The sequence below is a fragment of the Homarus americanus genome, unplaced genomic scaffold, assembly GCF_018991925.1.
Source record: "Homarus americanus isolate GMGI-L3 unplaced genomic scaffold, GMGI_Hamer_2.0 scaffold41366, whole genome shotgun sequence".
Classification (NCBI taxonomy): Eukaryota; Metazoa; Arthropoda; class Malacostraca; order Decapoda; family Nephropidae; genus Homarus; species Homarus americanus.
Genome location: NW_024723541.1, coordinates 4,806,815 through 4,828,920, shown reverse-complemented (window position 1 = coordinate 4,828,920; position 22,106 = coordinate 4,806,815). Strand labels below are relative to the sequence as shown.

The window sequence follows — 22,106 nt, the reverse complement described above, 5'->3', positions numbered from 1 at the left end:
CAATGATTTACAATTTGTATGGATATATGAGTCACTCACATTCACGCTGTAATACAATTAATCTTCTAAAAGAGGGAATTTTCAACTTGGGAACACATGTGATTACTGTACTATGGATATGACTTAATAGAGCCCTAATTCTTCAAGTGATACATTTACTGCCAGCCTGGATTGCTCTTGTTGCAACCAGGCTTCAGCACAAGAACTTCTTTCACGGGGAATAACAAAAAAGTACTCTAGGGTTACCACACATAGTCTCGCGTCACTGACAGTCACTGTAGACGATTGTCGCGGCAAGGAGAACTGGTAAGCATGACTTGAATTAACCACTTAGGTGCAATAGGCCAGCCTGGAATATTTTTATCGCAACCAGTCTTTCACGCGTGATATTTCCACGAGGATAACATACCTAGGTTAACACACTTAATTTCGTGTCGATCATGGTCACTGTAGACGGGTGTCATGCAGGAGAACTCTGTAAGCGTGAATTGATAAACCATTTACTGTAGGTTTGATAGGCCAGCCTGGATTGCTCTTGTCGCAACCAGGCATCCACACATGATATTTCCACGGGATAACAAACCTAGGTTAACACACTGAATCTCGTGTCGACGACGGTCCACAGGACAGGGTGGCGGTGGAGGACTTTGTGTGGTGTCCCGTACCCTTCAGGAGGGAGAGGATGGGGACGACGTCTTAACTAACCCATGGCCTAAGGGATACTACTTAAAATGAGGTTTTGGGGTGTGAGGCGATGAATAGTACAACACTGTCTCACTGGCCTCCCCCTATAGGCTGGCTAACATACCACTTATGGAAAAAAATATGTCGCAGTCATGGCTCGCCGGGTTTCTTATCTCTAGTAAAACAAACCTTGGAGTTGGTTGCATGGGTAAGCCTAACTCAACCCATGACACCTGACATGCCATCAGAAAGTCAATAATATGAGACCACTAATCCCCAACCCTACCTCCACCTGACATTGAGTCAGGTCTGGTCCCTCCCCAAAATACTTGAGCTTTCGTCATTATTCAAGACATTTTCAGAATATACTCTCGATTTTAGACCTCGGAAAATTTGTTCCCAAAGCCGGATTTTTTTTAAATATGTAGTGGAATAATGGACTTGCAATGCTGTTATAACTTACAAAAAAAAACCACTATCTACTGTATGTGCGTATAGTATTTATATTCTTCAGAATCCTGGGCGAACGGTGATCAGGACATCCTGGATCTTGGGATGGTGGGTCAAGAAAAGTTTTGGGTTATAATGAAGATCAATCCTCTTGCCAGGTGGTTGAGAGAAGGTAAGGCTCTGGAACACAGTAGTGGAAATGATGAACAACTCCATGCGCGCCAGAGCCTCGCCCAGACAAGAGCGTTTACCTGGCAGAAATTGTTATGTCTATAAACAACATGAATAATTCTTATTAGTATTATTGGTCTATAAATTTATAGAATTAGCTGAATCGCCTTTCCATTTGTCTGTATGGTCTTGGGTCTGGTAGCAAACCCATGATTCACCTGTACAGCCATCTAACCCAGCCATTAATTACTCTTGAGTTAGTGCACAATACTTCTGAGAGGTGAACGTGCTACACTCCTAACTGGTGCCCTCAACTCCCACTCCCTTGAACTCACCTTCTCTCGGGTATGTACAGTCGGGGACAACAGTTCGCTCCCCAAGGTGAAACTGAGTCACCGGTCTGTGTCTCCGAGCTGACTTACCCTGACTGTTTCATCTCATTTGGCGTCGATGCTGCTTCATTTTTGGCTGGAGGAACTTTTGACCCCGACTGTACATTCCCCTTCATTAGTGCATTTACAGTGGCTCGTCAGGTTTTGTGTAGTGTGGCAGCTCTGTATTTGTTTACATTCGACAGAAGGAAACTCGCTTTAGTAAACATACTATTAAATCAAAGTAAAAGAATATTAAAACAAAATTCTTAGAAAATAATGATTTCTAGAATGTTTATATGAAGAACCCTTGTAAACGCACTAGTGAAGGGGACAGTACAATTCTTGTTGACGTTATGTTATCAAAATTCTACAACAAAGGTATTTAAGCATATAACAGTATCGGTAGAAGGATTTATATAAATAATTAATGTAATAATCACAGTTGCACCTATAATATTTTAACGCCCACCCTCATTCATATTATGCTCCTCGTCCATAAAAATGTGTGAAATTCTTGACTTACCCACTAGAGACCAGTTTTCTCTCTCTTAAAGAGTGACATACATTTTCTATCTTACCTGAAATGCCCTCCTGATTTATAAATTTAAATGTACAGCGTCCCACATTCTACCTGCTACAATCAACGTTGTCAATCCTCGTCTCTGAGAGTTGTGAACCACGGGAATATGAAGCCGTATCCGAAGCATTCGCCGGTGACGTGAAGTAGCGGATCGGGGGCCGGTGTGAGAGGAGTTTGAGGTTCTAGTGGGGGAGGTGAGCTAGAAGAATTGTACTACTAGCAAGACTGGATTCTTTATTATTTAGAAGCATATAATAACTGAAGTTATAATTTTTTTCATATTTGCAGCCACTGTGTTGAAACAATTGTCATTTTTGTATTTAAAACACTCAGTAAACACGATAACGAAGAACAAAGAGATGATCAAGGATGGAAAGTGAAAAAGAAGAAAGTGGAAATTTTACCTGAACCTCAAATTGTTTGATATAATTGTTTTTTTTTCTCTCTTTGCGTTATTATTCCATAGGGTCAGTTCCAAGTGGGTGTGGAGTTCTCACCAATTGACAATTTTAATAATTCAAATGGCTGCCATCACCCCTTTAAGGAAGCTCATTTGTCGTATTTCTCTGATACTGTTGGTTATTTCAGCTTGACAATATTGATTATAATACTTAATGAGATAATGTACCGGTTATATGATTAGTTTCTTATTCCACATTATATATTATGTCATAATTAATGACTAGGTAGTATTTCCAGTATGATAAAACATCTTCCATATAATAATCACAACATTATTCCTATTATAATGCTGATTCTGCACCAGTTGTGATCAAAGAACTACTTCATTATTTCGATAATACTGTAGGCTACTTATCAATAATAACATGGTGTATGCATGTACAGTCAGCAAAATATTATTCTTCACCTTTACGGGTCCCTACAGTATGGCACACCGGACCAAGAATTTTGAAAACACTCATGAGTCAAGGCGGATGTTGTTAGCCCTGGCTTCCTGAGTTGCCAGTTACTCTGTAGATAGTATTTACCGTTAGGTGTTTCAGTGTGTCTGCGTGCACAATGTGTTACAAGATGCGAATAGAGCAATTAACATCATATAATTACTGTATATTCATAAAATAATCGAATTAATATCAAAAGCAATTGCTATTACAACTCCTGTTGTTTGCTCTGCTGGTCTGCCCTTTGCAGATCGAAACTGCTCCGTTTCTAACATACATTACATTCTTTTAAACGATCACACTTCCTTTGGCGAAATTCTTTGCTACACTGTGTTAAATAACACTGACAATGTTTTTGGTTTGTGAATTTTACTACCAGTTACCTCCGGTCAACCCTATTCTTATCATATATTTTGACATAATAAAGAGATACAGCTCGTTTCTTAACTCACATTTTTCCGGTAGCTCAGTTACCTACGTGTAATATTATATAACTTTCCTACGTTATAAATGTTTCGTATTTTTTTTTCTGGTCGAGATCTTGTATTACGCCACTTATCATCACTTTCTCAGATAGTGGTTATAATCATGAGTATTTACACAATTTCGTTGTATCTCATAGTATGCGAAATTCCTTTACAGCACCTCAGTTTCTAGAGTGCCTGCCATTCCTAACGTATGTGGGTGACTAAACATAGTACTACGGTATAGTATATAATGCTATGACATTATCGGGTTTACGTGCTATGGGTTTTATATGTATTCCTGATAACTTCTCTGTGGTTATTACACATGATATCAGGAATAACAGCACATTAGTTTTACAATGAATCATACAATCAGAAATACCAACCTTACCAATACATGGTGTCAGTCTCGCAGAATAATATTTTGCTGACTGGACACACAGTAAAATAGTATCGCGTAGGGGGGGGGGGGGCTGCTGACTTCCGCAATGATCCATACATCACCTGATGTGTTCATATTCAGTTTTACCATCAACTATATAAACGGCAGGATATGTCGTTCGCAACAGATATGTGAGGACATCCTCAGGCAAGTAAGGCTACCACCATAATACAGGACCAACACGTATATTCCAATCCCTCGTCGTTGGTGTCATATTGTTTCGCATATAATCCGTACGATACTTTTTATACTGTGTGTACACTCACCAATAACAGTCCAGTCGCCTCAACTGTCTCTTTATGACCCCAGAGATTCAGAGACCTCACAGGGTTCATGAAGACGAAAGTGAGGCGACAGAACTTTTGTTGGAGAGTGTAGGTTTCAGTATCTTCTATGCATGTAATTCAATCATCATCATCATTACCATCATCACCATCATCAGCCTCATTTTTATCACCATCCTGCATTTGGAGAGCTCCAACATCATCTCGTTGTACTGCTACCTCGCTTTCACTGGCAAGCGCAGAGGTCGGTGCATGCCATCATGTTGGCGCTTTTACACCCACGACGTTTTGTATTACTGGCTAACTCACTGTCACATGTGCACCTTATCAGTCTGAGTAATTCATATGGTCCCTGAGGAGCATCTGGTGGTAACGTCACAAGGATTAGTGTCGAGCCTTCTCTCTGCCAGCCCTACCTGACAGGATTCATAGGTGGTTGTTGGCACCTGCTGCATGTCTACAGATTGTAACTTGTAGATGTGCTCTTGCTACAGTCTCCCTGAACGCTTCTGAGGTTGAAGGTAAGGATGGCAATTTATAATCAGCACCAATGGAAAGAGATACTTTACTGGACCATGTTTTCTGTCTGGCTTCTGTTCATTGTTTGACATCTGGGCTGGCTGTAGCATAATAGTACAAATGCTGTGGGTTGTGGGAGAATATGTGGTAGGGAATTGTCAGTATTTCCAAATTCATCAGGGTTATGTGCCCGAGGCATGAGTACTTTCAAAACTGTACCCTTACCTATTCTGAAGTATGTGGCAACTATATTGCAGCCAATTAATCCGTGTGCCGGCAGAAGATTGTCCATTACATCTCGATGTGTTCTTACACTGCCATTGATGTCCATCACGGAACAATCTTTGATGGGTGAAATCATCCTCACTTGGCTCCTGATACGGCCAACAGAGATGAAATGACAAAGCAACACAAAGATATACGGTTCATCGGCAACCACCAGTGCACTGTTGGCATTTACTTGAATGATTTGCTGGATAATTCTATTATCAGACTCATCGTGTGGTACGCTAATGTTTATTCTGCTGGTGATGTTCCCTCCAGAGTTTTCCACAGGGATTGTGTTCCCATATATGACAATAATTCTGCCCCCGAGAGTGGTACTGTGGCGCATCAGATCCAGCTTGATGAGTTCTATCAGCTGCTTCTTGTTCTAGACAGTGTAATAAGGATCACTTCCTTTTGGGGCAGTCGTCCAGTAGCATGTAGGGTGTACAGTATAATCTTGTCACGATCGATTCTGACAGACTCTTTTATGCCGCCATCTTCATACCTGTACATAGAGATATATACTGACATTTCAATCGATTTGGATAGTATTATAGTAAACAAAGAATCAAATGCAGTTCCAAAAATATTTGAATTATGAGATATATAACCATTAGGGTACCAACATATACTGAGCAGCATGTATGTGATATTGCCACCATTGAAACTTACCTATCAAATGCTAGATACACGGGACCTGTGGAGTCCTGGACTATTGTACTAGTAGGCCATGGTGCGACCCACATGACCGAACATCCATCCAAGGACGAGGCGTCAATAGTACATTCCTGGTAGAGACATCAACTCTCAGGCTATTCTTCAAGGTTGTCTTGGAAGTAGCTGTCCTCATACCCCTGTTATCAAACATGGAGGCTGGCTCAGGTTCATGTGCCATGCCACTTTGATAGGCTTCCGACCGGATGCCATCGTTGTGACTAATTTATGCCGAGTCTCATGGAAGCTATCATGCCATTTTTACTCGCACTGTTCCATCCGGTTCTTGCCCACACCATAAGCATCATCAATGTGTTCATTCTCATTCAATAGGTCGATGCAAACTTCTAATTTGGCCACAGAGGTTCTTTACATCAATTTCATCAACTTTCATTCTGGATTTCCCTTCTTCTTTATGATGTAGTTGTGACACTTCATCGTTTTTGTTTCTCGTGGAGTGCAGTCTGTTGAGCCAGATCAAAAGAATACACCAGGACAGGTTTGATGAAAATGACCCGGAAATCAATGTACTCGTCAATATTAAACGTGCTGCTTTAACTGATGGCGGAACAACCCTCAGTCTTGGACCACAGCGGATACTTCCTCAAGAAGAAAGCCGCAGCCCAATGCGAACTTCGCAAACTAAAGATCAACCGGTTTAAAATAAAACATGTGTAACGCAAAAACTTGTAGATCAACACAAGATGCTCGAATTTTTAAATTCCAATAAAAATTTTTATGGGCCAATCACTCATGGCACAGGCCCCCCTCCGCTCATCCGACGGTAACTCCCTAATTAATGATGAAAAAAGCATCCGTCAGCACTGGAAAGAGCACTACCATTCGCTGCTCAATCGAAATGTCAATGTGGATGTCTTGACAACCCACCAGTCCCTCAGCATCCAGAGCTGACCCATCTCAGCTATTCTCCATCCCTGGATGAGGTAGCTACTGTCATCAAACAAATGAAAAATAAGAAAGCCTCAGGGCCTCATGGAGTCCCAGCCGAGGTGTATAAGGCAGGGGGACCTCTGCTTGCTAGCTGTCTCCACTCTCTCCTGGAGAATATATAGGAAAATGAGGAAATCCCACAAGCTCGTAAAGACGCCTCCATCATCAATATTTATAAGAAATGGGGAGACTGGTCAGACTGTGGCAACTACCGTGAGATCTCGCTGCTGCCCGTACCTAGTAGGATTATCTTCTGAGTCCTCCAAAACAGAATTCTTCCTGAGGTGGAAAACTCCCTCCCAGAATCTCAACATGGCTATAGACCATCACGAGGTACCACTGACATGATCTTTGCTGCCCATCAGGTACAAGAAAAGTTCAAAGAACAGCGTCGTGACCTGTACTTGGCCTTCATCGACCTAACCAATACCTTCGACTCGGTGAACAGGGAAACCCTCTGGCGGACCTTCACCCGTTTTATCTGCCCACCAAAATTCATCGCCATCGTGAGGCAACTCCACGATGGCATGAACGGCAGTTTCCTGCACAATGACACCAAGTCTGATTTCTTCCCCATCCAAATGGGGGAAAGCAAGGATGTGTACTGCCAATTTAGGCGGCGGGGTGGACATCGAGTACTGGATGAAGGATCTTTTCAACATAAGACGACTCCAGGCAGGAACAAAGGTGTCAGCAGCTTCCATTACTGAACTTCAGTATGCAGACGACCTCACCCTTGTCACTCACACTGAAGGCGACGTACAGGAGATCCTGAACACCTTTGTGGGTGCTCATGCACACTTCGGCCTTGAGGTGAATGTACGCAAGACTCAGATTGTGTTTCAGCCTACCCCTGGTTCAACCACACCCCACCATTCATCCAGCTCAACTGTACTACTCTCTCAAATGTTACCCACTTTCAATATCTCGACTCCCACCTGTCCAATACCGCGGATATCGGCGAAGAGATTCAACATCGGTTCAGATGTGCATCTCAAGCCTTTGGCAGACTCTGTACCCGTGTCTTCAGTTGTAGGGAGCTGAAATTATCTACAAAGTTGCACGTATATTGAGCAGCGGTCCTCCCCACCCTGCTATATGGCAGTGAGACATGGGTCACGTACAGGAGGCACCTCAAGGCACTTGAAAACTTTCACCAATGTAGCCTACGCTCCATCCTCTGAGTTCGCTGGCAAGACAAGAGAACAAACAACAATATTCTCACTGACACTAATTGTAGGAGATCGAGGCTACCATTATTCATGAACAACTACACTGGACTGGCTATATTACCTGCATGGACGACAGTAGACTGCCAAAACAGCTACTTTACAGTCACCTAACGAATAGTAAACGAAACGCTGGCAGGCAACTGAAGAGGTATAAGGATAGTCTTAAGACAAACCTGAAAAAGTGCCAAATCGACCCACTCACCTGGAAGACGATTGCTCTACACCGAAACGCTTGGAGGAGCACCAAACAAGAAGGTGTCCAAATTTTCGAAGTAACCCGACTGCAGACAGAGGCAGACAAGTGCCAACGCCGGAAAGACGCTGCCGCCGCCCGTCCCACACCACGATGTAGCCATTCACATGTGCAAAATCTGTGAACGACCCTGCCAGTCCCGTATGGGCCTTTTTAGTCACCTCAAAACTCAACAACGAAGGTGACATCCTTAATAACTCATATTATTTTCTCATTGCTGGATGATCGTCAGACTCGATTCCGAGTGACAGCAAAGTAGTAGTAGTAGTAGTAGTGTGTGTGTGTGTGTGTACTTAACGACATTAAAATATTCCAGATATAGTCCTAACAATGTAAACACCTTAAGAGAACAATGTAATTTATCTTCAAAGTTTCCTCACATGATAATGAAGATCATCTCTGACCTCACTCATAAAAAGTTCACAGGAGATTCCTTATTTCACTGAAGTGTTGGTTGCTGTTCACCTTGATCAATAAAAAAAACGTTAAATTATACTCATTATCGTATATGCATAACATGAAGGATATTTTGTTTCATTACACAAATCATAAAACACAATGCATGGGTGTCAGCCAGTGTGGAGAACATAAACAACGGAACATTTACGGGTCACAGCGGTAGTGACTCACACAGTGATAAATCTTAGTTAGAGCAAATAGCTCTAATGTGTGGGGGAAGTCTTCATAGCACCAGCCTTCCTTAACTTACCCACACCGAAGGGTAGAAAACCTTCCTTTTTGGGGGTAAACTTGCCCTGTTGGTCGAGCCACCGCTCCGGCAGGAACTCATCTGGTCGGTTCCAGTACCGAGGGTCGTGATGTATAGTCTCTTGTGCTCCAATAACAACAGTGCCCTGTAGGTAAATAACGTAACAATTAAAAGTAAACATCATAATATTAAACCATGAAAAAATCGCAAATAATATAACTGTATAACTATAGAAAGGTAAACAATTGCTTCGGTGGATGAAAACTACTCTAGTTGGCGATATTTCATGGCAATATTTATAAAGGAGGAATATAACAGTGAAGAGCCTTTCACCAACCTTAGGGATGTAGTAGCCACCCAGCTGAGTGTCTCTGGTAGCTACATGCTGGACCCCTGTAGCTGCTAGTGACGACTTGCGTAGGGTCTCGTGTATGACCGCCTCCGTGTAGGGCATTCTATACAGAGACACCCAGGTCAAATGTTAGTATCAGCGACAAGTATGAAATATATTTGAAATCAAAATATTTGATAACCAAATGATTGAAATAAGCAATTTAGGGACTGTCTGTAAGGCTTCCACGTTTTCCATCTCAGCAAACAGTGAACAGGAATTATTAAGCTCATGGAATTAGTTGGTATGTAAACCTTTTATGTAGCTATTATTATATTCTAAACTAGAAAACTATACAACAAGATAATGTAGACTTGGATTAATTTTCTAAAATGTATTCTAGTCAATGTCATCACATTACCCCATTCACTAAACATTTTCCAGGATGCCTCAAATCTGTTCAAGAATTATCCCTTTCAAGTAAGATCATAAAAAAAATATTTTTGAATTGGTTGAGCTTTATTTCTTAAATTTATAAAAATGGACGTCTTAAATCTACCCCTATAACCAGTGAACTGAAAATCCTGTAGATAGAACCTGGATCTTCATGCCAAAACACATGCCATGTTCCTGATAGCTGTTGTTACATCCGGACGGCGACACAAAGACTGGATGTTGTTACAGTTAGTACACCAGTACACAAGGATCCACCCTACGGTTTTTAGTTCACGGTGTACCAGTACTGACTATATGAAGGACAGCGTATATTTGAAACGTCCATATTTTTATGGATAAGTGCAAATATCTCCCCCCATCCAGCAGGTTGACGAAATCAAGCTTCATCGCGTTTCAATATAAATAAAAGGTGCTTAGGGACCTAAAACGGGAAGATTAGACTAACGAAACCTACACCATAGTTCCAACACGACCGGCTTAGAAAGTTAATGAATTATCACTTATGCTTCCAGAATAGATACCAAATGAGAGTGAAAGGGAGGACGAAAAGATTACCAGTGACTCTGAAAAGTTAGCGATTAGATTAATAGGACAATATATATATATAATTCTTAGTAGGAATCATAACAAGGAGAAGGAGGAGGCATCACCTGAGCTTGTCGTCGAGGGTTGCAAGGGTACCCTTTGGGAGGACCTCATCTATCTCTGCCTGCATCTTCTGCTGTACCTCCGGGTAGGTGGCCAGGTAGTAGAACATCCAGGTGAGGGTGATGGTCGTAGTCTCACTCCCAGCGAAGAACAGATCGAGGACTAAGATCGCCAAATCCTTCGCTAAAGTTTTGGAAGAAAAGGACACTTGAGAATCCTTATGACTTTACAAAGATGTGAGATGAGCTTAAATATTTGGAAAAAAATTACAAGAAACAATACAGAACAATAACGAGTAAGTTATAGTGTGCCTCTTTCAATTATCTTTGGTCTAAAGTGGCCAAAATATGAAGAAGCTGCAAGAAGAAAGCAATTTTCTGACATTTCTAGACCTTTCTCACTTTGACAGAAAGAAGCTGATTTTAACTTACTGACTCCCTGAATATCGGATGTAGTCTACAGTAAACAGTGCTGGAGGGACAGGAATAAAGTACTGCACAATAAGTTTTAACGCTATCGAACCAGACACGAGGGAAAGGCAGAAGATTTTATTTACAAGAGAGAAAGAATCGACAACAAACTCAAGAAACTGCAATGTGTTGTCTTCAACAATTCACCCATCCCATGAAAGGGCGGTAACGAGCAGGATGGTTGGCAGCCGCTCGCTTGCTTGTTTGCGTCCCCCACTAGGGGGGGTAGACGGAGGTGAGAAGGTCGCTGCTGCTTCTTCACACATCAGACACTACCCATCCAGCACCACAGCTGCATTTCCCCAGCTGTTCGTTCAAACGCTGGTTGTGTACTCACCTGAAGCTCCTGGGCTGATTCCCCAGACCTTCTATTCGGCTGTCAATCTCCGGACACCTACCCCAGCTACTACCACGACAGCCACGTCATCGCCACTTCCTCGCGCCCTATCCACTGTCCGTGCCCTGGCGTCTCTCCTGTGTGGCAAGACATCGCCCACCAACGCCGGCGCTAAGTGAGGAAGCTGCCATGACCTTCCCCCTGAGAGCAGGTCACCGCTTTATGGAACATTCCACCGGGCCACCGCCATAGGAAATATCTGTACATTGTTTGACTCTCGTAATTGTATATTTGATATTTGTGTGAGTTGTGTCAATTTTTATGTTGATTTTCGTAGTAAAGAGATGCCAATCTCTAACCGTTGTCTGTTATCTCTCGGGAAACCATGGTTCTTGACTTTTCTCTTGCAAGATCCAGACTAGGCTGGCAAGGGATTTATATCCCAAAGTCCCAGTCCCTTACACCCTATATCACTCACTCCATACTCAAATAAGAATCAAAAGTACAGTATACGAACATTTCCATGATGATTTTTGTGAGTTTATACCTTTTATTAAACTAGGAAAATAGTTCATTCAGCAGTCAAGCTAATCCATGGAACAGCTATTCATGTATCAGACACCAGAAATGAAACTCTTGTGTTGAGTCGGTGTCGCTCTTCCAAACACACAGACAATAATGAAACTGCTTCTGATTTTATTATAGCTGATTGTTATTGTTAAGTATATTCGCAAGTCTCCATAGAACTGCTCTTTGCATTTTCTGACGCATTTTGATACAACATAACCACGCAAGGAAGTTGGTCCTCGAGTCATTACCTGGGAATGGCCACAGTCAATCCCGTATCTCCTCCATGGTAAATGCTAAGAGACTGGACGGGTCTGTAACAAAACAATCCACGACAGATATTATCAAATAAGTAGAAAATTTAAGCAAGGTAAAGGCGTTGATCATAAATATTCCCACCACTCAACATGGTATAGGTCAAGTTTGTTGGGGCAGACATGGACAATAAGACCATTGTGGTCTCTCATCCCACCAATCGGCTTTGGTTTGTAAAGGAGAGATGGGTATGACCCAACTAAAATGCTCATTTCTTTGTTGTTCTGATTGGAAGCTTCTATTATAATTGTTTGGAAATTGGGTAAATTATACATTTTTGGAAAGGTTAGGATATACAAAAAAATTTTTTCAAAGGACATGCAGCGACACTGCGAAGCTCATCTGCAGATCCAACCGTTTTGGGATGTTCTATGTTCAGAAAAGGTGAAAGCCTTACCTGCATTCCATGCTTTCACTAGTGCTGATAACATTGGAAGGTTTTCAAAAGTGGGTAAGGCTACGAGACTCAATATCTTCATTAAGATGAGGATGATATCATTTAAACCTTGGGGATACTTTTTTATGACTTCAAAGTAACAGATGAGCAGCAGATAAGCTTGGCTAGTTTTGCGTGTGCAGCCCAAAAGGAATCCAAATCATAAACATTCCAGAGTTGCGATGACACATATGCTATAAGGACAACGATGGCCAGCGAAGGCCGACTACCACTGATGTTCTCCCTGCACCCATGGCCATTATCAAGATGGCGAGATGTCAGTGCAAGGGAGAACGTTCCCCGCAAAGATGTTCCTGCAGGGCAAAGAACTTACAGTGCACGGACCTCTGTATGTGAGAATGATTAAAATTCGCATTCCGAAAATCGGGATTCGGACGACAGTGACGGTGAAGATGATGACTGAGGTAATAATTACGATGACACTCAAAGTGTGCCCATTGTTCCTGTTAAAGTTACATGTACAATGTTTAACTGAGGTTCCAAGATGCTGATCACAAGAATAAATACAATTTTATTATATTTGTTTGCAATACTGGCAGCAAATAGCAGTTCCCATACCCTGGTCTCCCAGCTGAAAAAAGTAAAGGTGAAGTAAAAAATGTTGTTTAAAATCCTCCAAATTAGTTTAAAAAAGTAACAGAAACATGTAAGGTTATTATTCAAGTGAAGGAAATGGACTAAACACATTTCCAAGATCCAAAGTTTTAGATGTGGGTCAAAGTGTTCAACCCACTATTATGGCTTGCAAGGTTCAAAGGGTTAACTAGCTTAATTTAATTTATCCCTAATTCATTTTCCTTAATCTCAGTGGATTCCTGATTGCTTAAAATGTATGCTTTGCCACCAAAGGTAACAATCTGCGTGGTTTAGAAACAGAGATATCGGAATTTTTTTTATTTAAAAGTCATTTTGAAATTCCAAGATGGCTTCCATAAAGCCTGAAAATAAAAAGATTGATTTTCCTCATCCCTACATCCTAACGATCCAAAAAAAGTATAGTTTAGCAAATCACAATAAGTAAAAGGCATAAAGAAACGGACTATAATATAGTGGATTGATAAAAATTTTGTACAGTTAAATATTCCCATTATGTTGTATATGGTTTGTAATTATTTCTGAGACTACTGAAAAACGTAATCATTATATAAAGGAAATTAATAAATTATAGGGGTCCTTTATATAACATAAGCATAACAATATAACATGTAATGAAGGCATTTACGCCGAAAATAATTTAAAAGAGAAACGAAGCCTAAAATGTGCCTGCAAGCTTTTATCTATTTCACATCTATCTCTCAAGATTTGACATTTTGTGATTGTGCTCGTTTGCTGAAATAATTTTCGATTTAAAACACGCATCCTAAAAGAGCTTGCCACAACGATCAAGGAATGTGATATCATCCTTTTGGCAGAGGTACACATTTAACACTACCTGTCGCTAACACATGAGTAACTCCTTTTCCAGGCTTTAGCTCATGTTCATCGTGGTGATATTTTATTTCAAAAAAATTTCCATCATCTTTAATTATTCGAAAAAGTCACGCCTAGGTGTCATCAACTTTTCCTGATATTGTCCTGCTTTACCAATCCAGTTATTGTCTTCAAGCGGTACATTAGGTTCATGGAACTGATATTGAGGAAATTTGTAGTTTATATACCCACCTGAGTACCTTAGACCCTTTAAATGCACTATATCCTGAAGGGTAAGTTCTTCAATATCTATTGACTCTCTATTTTCTTCAGCCTCAGGTAAGGATTCCTCAGAATCTAGAGGGGCAAACAACAAGGCAGAGGGGGGAAGCTTTCTTTGTGGAATTTTTTTCCTGTGTGTCATTCACACCGTAGTAAATGACCCTGCTGACATACTTAAATTATTACATCTTTCCTATTTACAATTATTTCCTAAAACGGCACTTTCCTTACCAAGAAGACGTGTTCGAACTCTGCACATTAGGGCAACTGGTGATGGATGATCGTAACAAGCAGCCATTTGTTGGAGACAGGGGAAAAAGTGCTCCAACCCGTCTTGGTTTAGCCTGTATGTTGTTATGTAAGAAATTGTATTTCTCCTTTATCATTTCATATAACTTTGGTAAAGAAGAAACAATGAGCTCTTTTTTAAATTGATAAAGCCTTTTGCTACTACAACCCCGCATTGATTTTGTGATCTTTATCATTGTATCTGATACTCGGTTTTGCTCATGCAGTTTAATTCTAGATGCAACTCTGGAGGATTTTTCATCATTTGCAACTCTAGAATTGAACAGATCAAACCAAATCCGAATCAAGGAATTTGTTTATTATCGGTTAATTAGACGAGGAACTTCTGCAAAAACATGAATATCTCTGTCAGATGCAGCTAGATTTTTAATCCTTCAGAGGGCAAGGGTTTCTCCCAGTTGAATAAAATCGTTTGGCGTTAGTTAGATTAAAACACCTAAGTGCATGCCAGCCACCTAAAGGGTTAAAGAAGAAACTGTCTGTGCTACATTAATGCTGTTCCAGAACCTCCCATTTGTAGGGCGAAGATCAAGCAATAGAGACAACAGGGAAGCCAGTTGTTTCTAATCTCGCTGTTATATATAAAAGGGTCCTTTGTTACATTTACATCAAAGTCTTAGCAAAATTGTTGTAACCATGATGTTACCAGTCCCAACACACTGGACTCGAGATTTAGGCTCATAAAGATCGGCTTTACCTGATCATATGAACAAACTTGTGCAATGCTGCAATCAACAAATGAATGTCTTTACATACATGCTCATATGATCAGCTATTGCCCTAGCTAAATCCTGCAGTTGATGTAAAACTGTGTGTAAGATTCTTGGCTCAGCATAATTTTTGATGTCTAGAGAATTAATGTAGCAATTAATGGGAAGGGAAACTGACACTGTCCACGCAAGCAGCAATTGGCCCCAGACCAGCGTTTCACAGTGGTTCCATTTATAATGTAGTCCACTTAAGAGGGTGAAAATAACTGACTGGGGATTTTTCTTGCAATAAAATGCAACAACACGTTACAGTCTGTTGCGTGAATTACAACCAAACACAGCGCGGTGTTTAGGCATTGTTTCACTATCACTATTGAAACAATAGCTCCTGAGAAAATAAATAGAAATGTAAGGCAGGAGGTTGACATTGTCAGGACAATAACCCACCAGATAATGGATGCCATGTGCGACCTTGGTTATACCAAGACAGATAGGCAGTCGCCAGTCAGGTGACTTCATGGGCGTTGGTGGATTCACTTTCTTCTATAGATGAACAGACCAGTTAAATCTTTAGACCATGCTGCACTGGTGTTAAAAAGAACTGGCCCATAGGTTTATGAAAGGTATTGAAGGAGTCTTCAGATGTAAGTAACTAGTGGGACATCCCGAACAGTATTAGAGGCATTATAATTATTATATTGCAATAGTGATACCAGTGATACCTGTGTGGCCCAGGCAACAGGCAACCTGTTGGTAATGAAGGTGAGGTTGGGGCTGAGAAAATAGAGATATCATTAGCAAGTGCTGCAAAAGTAAGCCTGAACTCGAAGGAGGTGGAGAGGGAGTCATGGAAAGAATGTGAATATGAAGGTCTTCAAGGAGGTGATCCGAGGACACTCACCATTGAAAGTATTGTCCGGATCGTCCGCCTTCTCCTCCATCATCATCAGGTAACCATCTATCAGGTCCCGGGGGTTATCACGGTCCAGAGTGGCTCGGTGCTCCTCGATCTCCTTCTGCGGTATAGTAACCAAGACACTCCTTTCACTACATGAACTTCAGGATGAAAACTTTTGCTTACGTTACGGTTATTTTCACTAAAAGTATTATTTACACAAGAAAATATCAAGGTTTGAATAAATAAAAAAAAACTCGTTTCAATAACTAGCTTCTGTTTGCGTTTACCTGCTTAACGAAAAAAAAAGTACAGCTGTTAAAAACATTAAAACTTTATCAGTGGGGTACATATTGTTTACACACACAGAATTATTCACTAATTTGTTAAAAGTAAAATGGAGGCTTACCTCCTCCACCCTATCCCACGAATTCCACTCTTCTCCTAACAGTACTCTCAGATACTGAGCTTATCGTAGGAATAGTCGAGTCATTCTACGAAGAAACAGCCCCAATCCCGCAAACTGTAGCAAACTGTTTTTGTTTTTGGTTTATAGTACCACAAGTCAAGGAGAATTATATACTAAAAGTCAGCACCTCTCGGATGATGGGAAAGTCTAAAATCTGAATAATTTTCAAGATATCTGTCAGTCAGAAAAGCATAATAAATCTTGCTTGTTTTCAATGTATTGTTCATTTCAAGCCATTTTGTTGACATCGATGACGTCACAGGACAATGTTGTTATGGCGAAATGTTGCTAAAAGAAAAAGGGCTGCAGAATCAAAGGGGATTTATAACACAGATACATGCACTGAACATTTCCACAAGCAAAACAGCATTCCTATGATCTCCTTGATATCATTCTACAGTAAAGGACAATACATAGCAAAAGCGCGGTCAAAATCTATGTTCAATGGTGAACTTCACTTCTGAGTCGGAATTCTCGGGAAAAAAGAGCAATTTCTATCACGGAATTGTAATAAGCAGCGTATGGTCGACGATATTGCTGATCAGCTCATGAAAATGGACAATGAAGCAGTTGGTGATGCTGATGTTGAAATAGGTGATGCAGCCGTAGATCATTGAGGAGGACACCGATCTCTTGATTTTCTACTCAATTCCGTTTAGAGCAAAGTTTATGATATCTGTCACTAAAGGATAATATTGGCGCAAAAATTACATTACATGTATTGTTCTTGCATGTAATGACTGGTTGTGGTACCACGTCATGTATCTATGGAATAGGTAAGAAGTAAACTATATCAGAAACTTGTTAAGAATGACTGCGCCCTTCAGAACTGTGCTGAAATCTGCTCACTCAGAAAGGCCAGCAGTACCATAATGGCTGTTGGACGTCGTGCAATGATTCATCTGTTCGGAGGCAAAACAACATATTCACTTGAGACACAATAGGCTGAGAGAACGACTCGCACCAACTGAGTCTGCTACAGAATTCCACTCTCTCAGAACATATTATCAAACGATGGTCTGGGTGGGCACTAATCAGGGAACGGACCCAACTAACTGGGGATGGAACCTTCAAGAGGAACATTGGATACCGATCATGACGAAAAAAGATCCTTCTGAAAATAATACATTGCAATTGCACTACAGAATGTCGTGCTTCACGATGTAGTTGCTACGACTACGGACTCTTTTGCACAGCGGAATATGGACCTTGTCAAACAGACCTAATATGTGACAATGCTTCATTACTGGTGGAAGATAATAATGACGATTAGTTAGACATTGGGGATGAATTGGTATGCGTCATCAAGGTTGAATGCATTTCAGGAAATGTCAGAAGTGGCAATACAAAATTGAATAACGCTGATACTAAAGCAGTAATTTTTTTCAAAAATTAGATTCATTTATAGGTTTTGTAATATTCTTTTATAAAGTTTAAAAGTCTCATATATACCGCTCCTGTAATGCCAGAGTTAACCTCAATCCTTCAAAGTAGTTGAGGCACTTAAACTAAGACATGTACGATTCATAAAAAAAAACAGTGATTTATTTTACAACGTGTCGTCTTTGTGGTAATTTTTATGTCAATACAATATCAATTAATTAAAAGTATAATTAAAAGCAACAAAGTAACTATTTTAACGATGTAGGTTTTAATTCACAATGACTGCATATACTGTACCTTCAGTGTACTAAATGCTGCAAGTAAACTAGTGACTTTGACTTTGATATTGACTGTACTGTTGCTATTAATTCTATTATGATATTCCTATCATTAATAATATTACTACTAGTACTATTACTGCCAATTTGTATTATTTCTTTGTGATATAGTAGTGTACTTTACTGCATTATTGCTATTATGAATGCTATTTCCACCATCAATATTACACAATAATTTATAATGATCTTTGTAATATTATTACTGATAACAATTATTTACTTTCTTATGACTGGAGTTAACAGATCACAGTATAATCTTTTTATTATAAATCTCATATTACTGTAGTCAAAATTACTGCATGATGGTCACATCATTGTCCTTGTGAAAATTGTTCCTATTATATACTGCATTTTGTGCTATTATATTCAAAGTTAATACCATACTAGATATTATGTCGCTGAAATCATCTGTAAAAGTACTGTACTATTATTATGTATGTGTAATTATCATTATTATTATTTTCATGGCATTGAAGTTATTAACATTATTGTCCATTTGAAGTAGTAAAACAATGAATTAACCTGTTTATTGTTTACTGAATAATGCTTTATTATTATTATTATTATTATTATTATTATTATTATTATTATTATTATTATTATTATTATTATTACTATTATTATTATTATTATTATTATTATTATTATTATTATTATTATTATTATTATTATTATACCTGTAGTATATTTTATTTGGTATTTGGTTTAAAAAACAGAGACTATTTTTGTGTATTGACGTCAAAATGTTTACATCTGACGTCACATGACGTTATGAGGTAAATCATTGACCTGATAATCTTCTAAAATTCTTTGCAGTGAATAACATTGGCCAGTTTAGGCGGACTTTTATTATGGTGTTGCATGCCCCCAAAACTAATGTAAAACCACCTTAAAACAATTTGTTGCAATTTTGGGGGTTCATTCAATATTATGACCGGAATAGAATGGTTTATGAATCTCCAAGGAAGTTGTATGAAGGCTTCTACGAGCTGTTCGTTGAAGTGTTGAGGTAAACCAACAATATTTTGATTCTTGTTAGACATTTACTGTACAGTATAGTACTTGTCTCAACCAACGTCTTGACACGTTATGCTTAATTTACTTATTTGTTTCGTGTATACTTGTTCAAGTCATTGTGACTTCTTAATTATTGTTAAAATACAATGGTAATCGATTATTAGTTTATTCATAAAAAACTAATTTACTAGATTTAAAGTAAATGACGTGAATTGTCAACTCGTCTCAACCCTGTGAAACAGTGACCATCGGACTGCAACAACAGTCAGTGGTTACAACCAGATGATAGCGACTTACTCCACAGACGAACAAGACCCTCGAGCTGCAGCGTCAGTAGATTACTTCGACACGCAGGCCCAGGACCTGAACACCTTCCTGTATATGGGTGACGAGAAGTTCGAGGGCCCGCCATTTACTGACAAGCAGGTTCTGCTAAGAAGTTCCGTCCCCCTAGAAATGGCAGAAGCAGAGCAAACACTTCAAGCGACGCCAAAAGCTACAGTCTCCGATATGGCAGTCGTTAGCAGGATGAAAATTGTCCAACACAATGTCCTATAGTGGTCCCTTAATAGACGTAACGAACTGTCTAACTTATACAATCAATTAGACCCAGACATTATTCTGTTAAACAGTACTGACATAAAGGACGAAAGTAAGCTGAAAATTTTTGGCTACACTGTATACCAGAGGAACATGACGGGTGAGCTGAACGATGGTGTCGCTGTGGCCGTCAGGTCACGCTGAAACACAGAGAGTTGCCAGACTTCAAGGATTCAGTTCTGGGAGTGCAGGTGGAGACAACTAGGGGACCTGTTATCATATGCACAATGTACCTACCTCCCAGACGTCCTTACTTACCCGAACAAGACCTCAACCAGTTGCTACGCCACAGAAGATCAACATACATCATAGGGGACTTAAATGCGCTCAACGCCATACTCGGACACGGGAATGAGAACAACGTCGGTGTGGTGCTGTATGACAACATCAGACGTGCCAGTGCCACAACACCCGACATAATCCTCTCTAACAACGAGGCCGTCCTGAACTGGCACGTTACCGCCGGACCCATCAGTACCAGCGATCACCTGCCAGTCGTCGTGACGCTCTCATCCAATCCCATTATGATCCCCGCCAACATCAGGTCAAACCTCAAACGGGCAGACTGGGACTCCTTCAAGGAGTATCTCAGTCTCAAGCAGGGGAGAAACCTGGAAGAAGCCAGCCCCAATGACATCGACGACGCGGTCGAACAATGGTACACAGATGTGAAGACGGAGATGGATAACAGCATCCCGACCACCATTCACAGGACCATTCTCCATCCTCACACTAGTCACCAGCTGAGGCAGCTCAGTGTCCAGTAAGATCACGTGAGACAGCTAGCCAGTATCCGCGGGTAGACGCAAGAGCTGAGCGACCAGTACCGAGAGCTACAGACGGACATCCAGCACGAGAGCAAACGTCTACATGAACAAAAGTGGGCCGCCTTGGTGAGGGAGGCAGCCAACAATTACCGCGATTCTGCTGCCTTCTGGAAAGGGATCAAGCGACTGATGAGTTCCACCTCTAGCACGGTAGAACAACTACATCAGCGATATTTACGGAAGATCTTTACCATTAGTGAACAAGAGAACGAGGGCTTCTACAGGGAGTTTGAGGAGGACATTTTAGGTCAGTTGCAGGACCACCAGTCCCGACTCCAGCAGCTCCCACGGACTGACTTCACTAGACTGGTGAACGGAAACTACCTGACGGAGCGCATAGTTCCTGCACATGTGTCAGCCGTCATAAAAGTGTTTAAAAACAAATCACCTTAGCAAAGTCACATTAACAAGAAGATCCTGGCTCAACTCCCCGACAACATGATAGAGAGGCTTGCTCATATATGCAACGCCTACCTCGCCTCTGGATACTTCCCTAAGATGTTCAAAATCGCCGTTATTCGCCTCATACCAAAAGCAGGGAAGCCTCCAAACAAAGTCGAATACTTTCGACCACTATCGCTGCTAGAGGTACCTGCCAAAATCTTCGTAAAAATAGTAAACAAGTGATTGCGATTGTATCTGGAGGACGAAGACGTGCATAATCCCCGCCAGTTCGGCTTCCGCCAGTACCGAAGCACATCCACCGCCATAGCTCAGGCCTACGAGCAGATCGCCAATGCCATGACTGGCCACCTGCAGTGCAACATAGTACTGAGGGATATCAGAAAGGCGTTTGACAAAGTTTGGCACGCGAGGCTGCAGTATAAGATCATAGAACTGGGGCTACCCGAAAACCTGACGCGCCTGTTGTGCAACTTCATTACGGACCGCAAAGCCAAAATTAAGATGCAAGAACATTTTGGAGAAGAATTGTCACTCTCGAGCAGCGTGCCTCAGGGCTCTTGTCGCTCACCAACCCTTTACACGCTCTACACTGCTGACCTGCCACCTCCAATCGTCGGCAGCGAGTACGTCATGTATGCCGACGATGTAACATATATCGTCACCTGCCCGGGAAGGTCCACAGCAAGCATGGTGCGACTCACTGCTCGGGCAATAGAGGAGATCTCGGAGTATGAAAATAAATGGAAAATAAAAACAAACAAAACGAAATTCGAGGTCATACCTATAGCCAAATTCAAGCCGGCGCTATTGAGATCGACGACGAAGAGATTGAGTACTGTAAACAAGGCAGGTTGCTCGGCCTCATCATCTCTCGGACGGGC

At 40.9% G+C, this 22,106-nt stretch overlaps 1 protein-coding gene across 1 annotated transcript in view; it reads right to left on the bottom strand.

Annotated features, from left to right (window-relative positions):
* Nucleotides 1–794: 794 nt before the first annotated feature.
* The window catches only part of LOC121863598 (cytochrome P450 2L1-like), a 60,122-nt gene continuing 38,810 nt past the window's right edge, over nt 795–22,106 (bottom strand). Inside the window, exons 7-11 of the mRNA XM_042362324.1 lie at nt 16,193–16,307; nt 10,437–10,617; nt 9,337–9,454; nt 9,000–9,144; nt 795–1,385 (exon numbers count right to left, since the gene is read on the bottom strand). Coding sequence (XP_042218258.1) covers nt 1,195–1,385; nt 9,000–9,144; nt 9,337–9,454; nt 10,437–10,617; nt 16,193–16,307 — 750 coding nt within the window. The 3' untranslated portion in view covers nt 795–1,194. The remainder of the gene's footprint in view (nt 1,386–8,999; nt 9,145–9,336; nt 9,455–10,436; nt 10,618–16,192; nt 16,308–22,106) is intronic.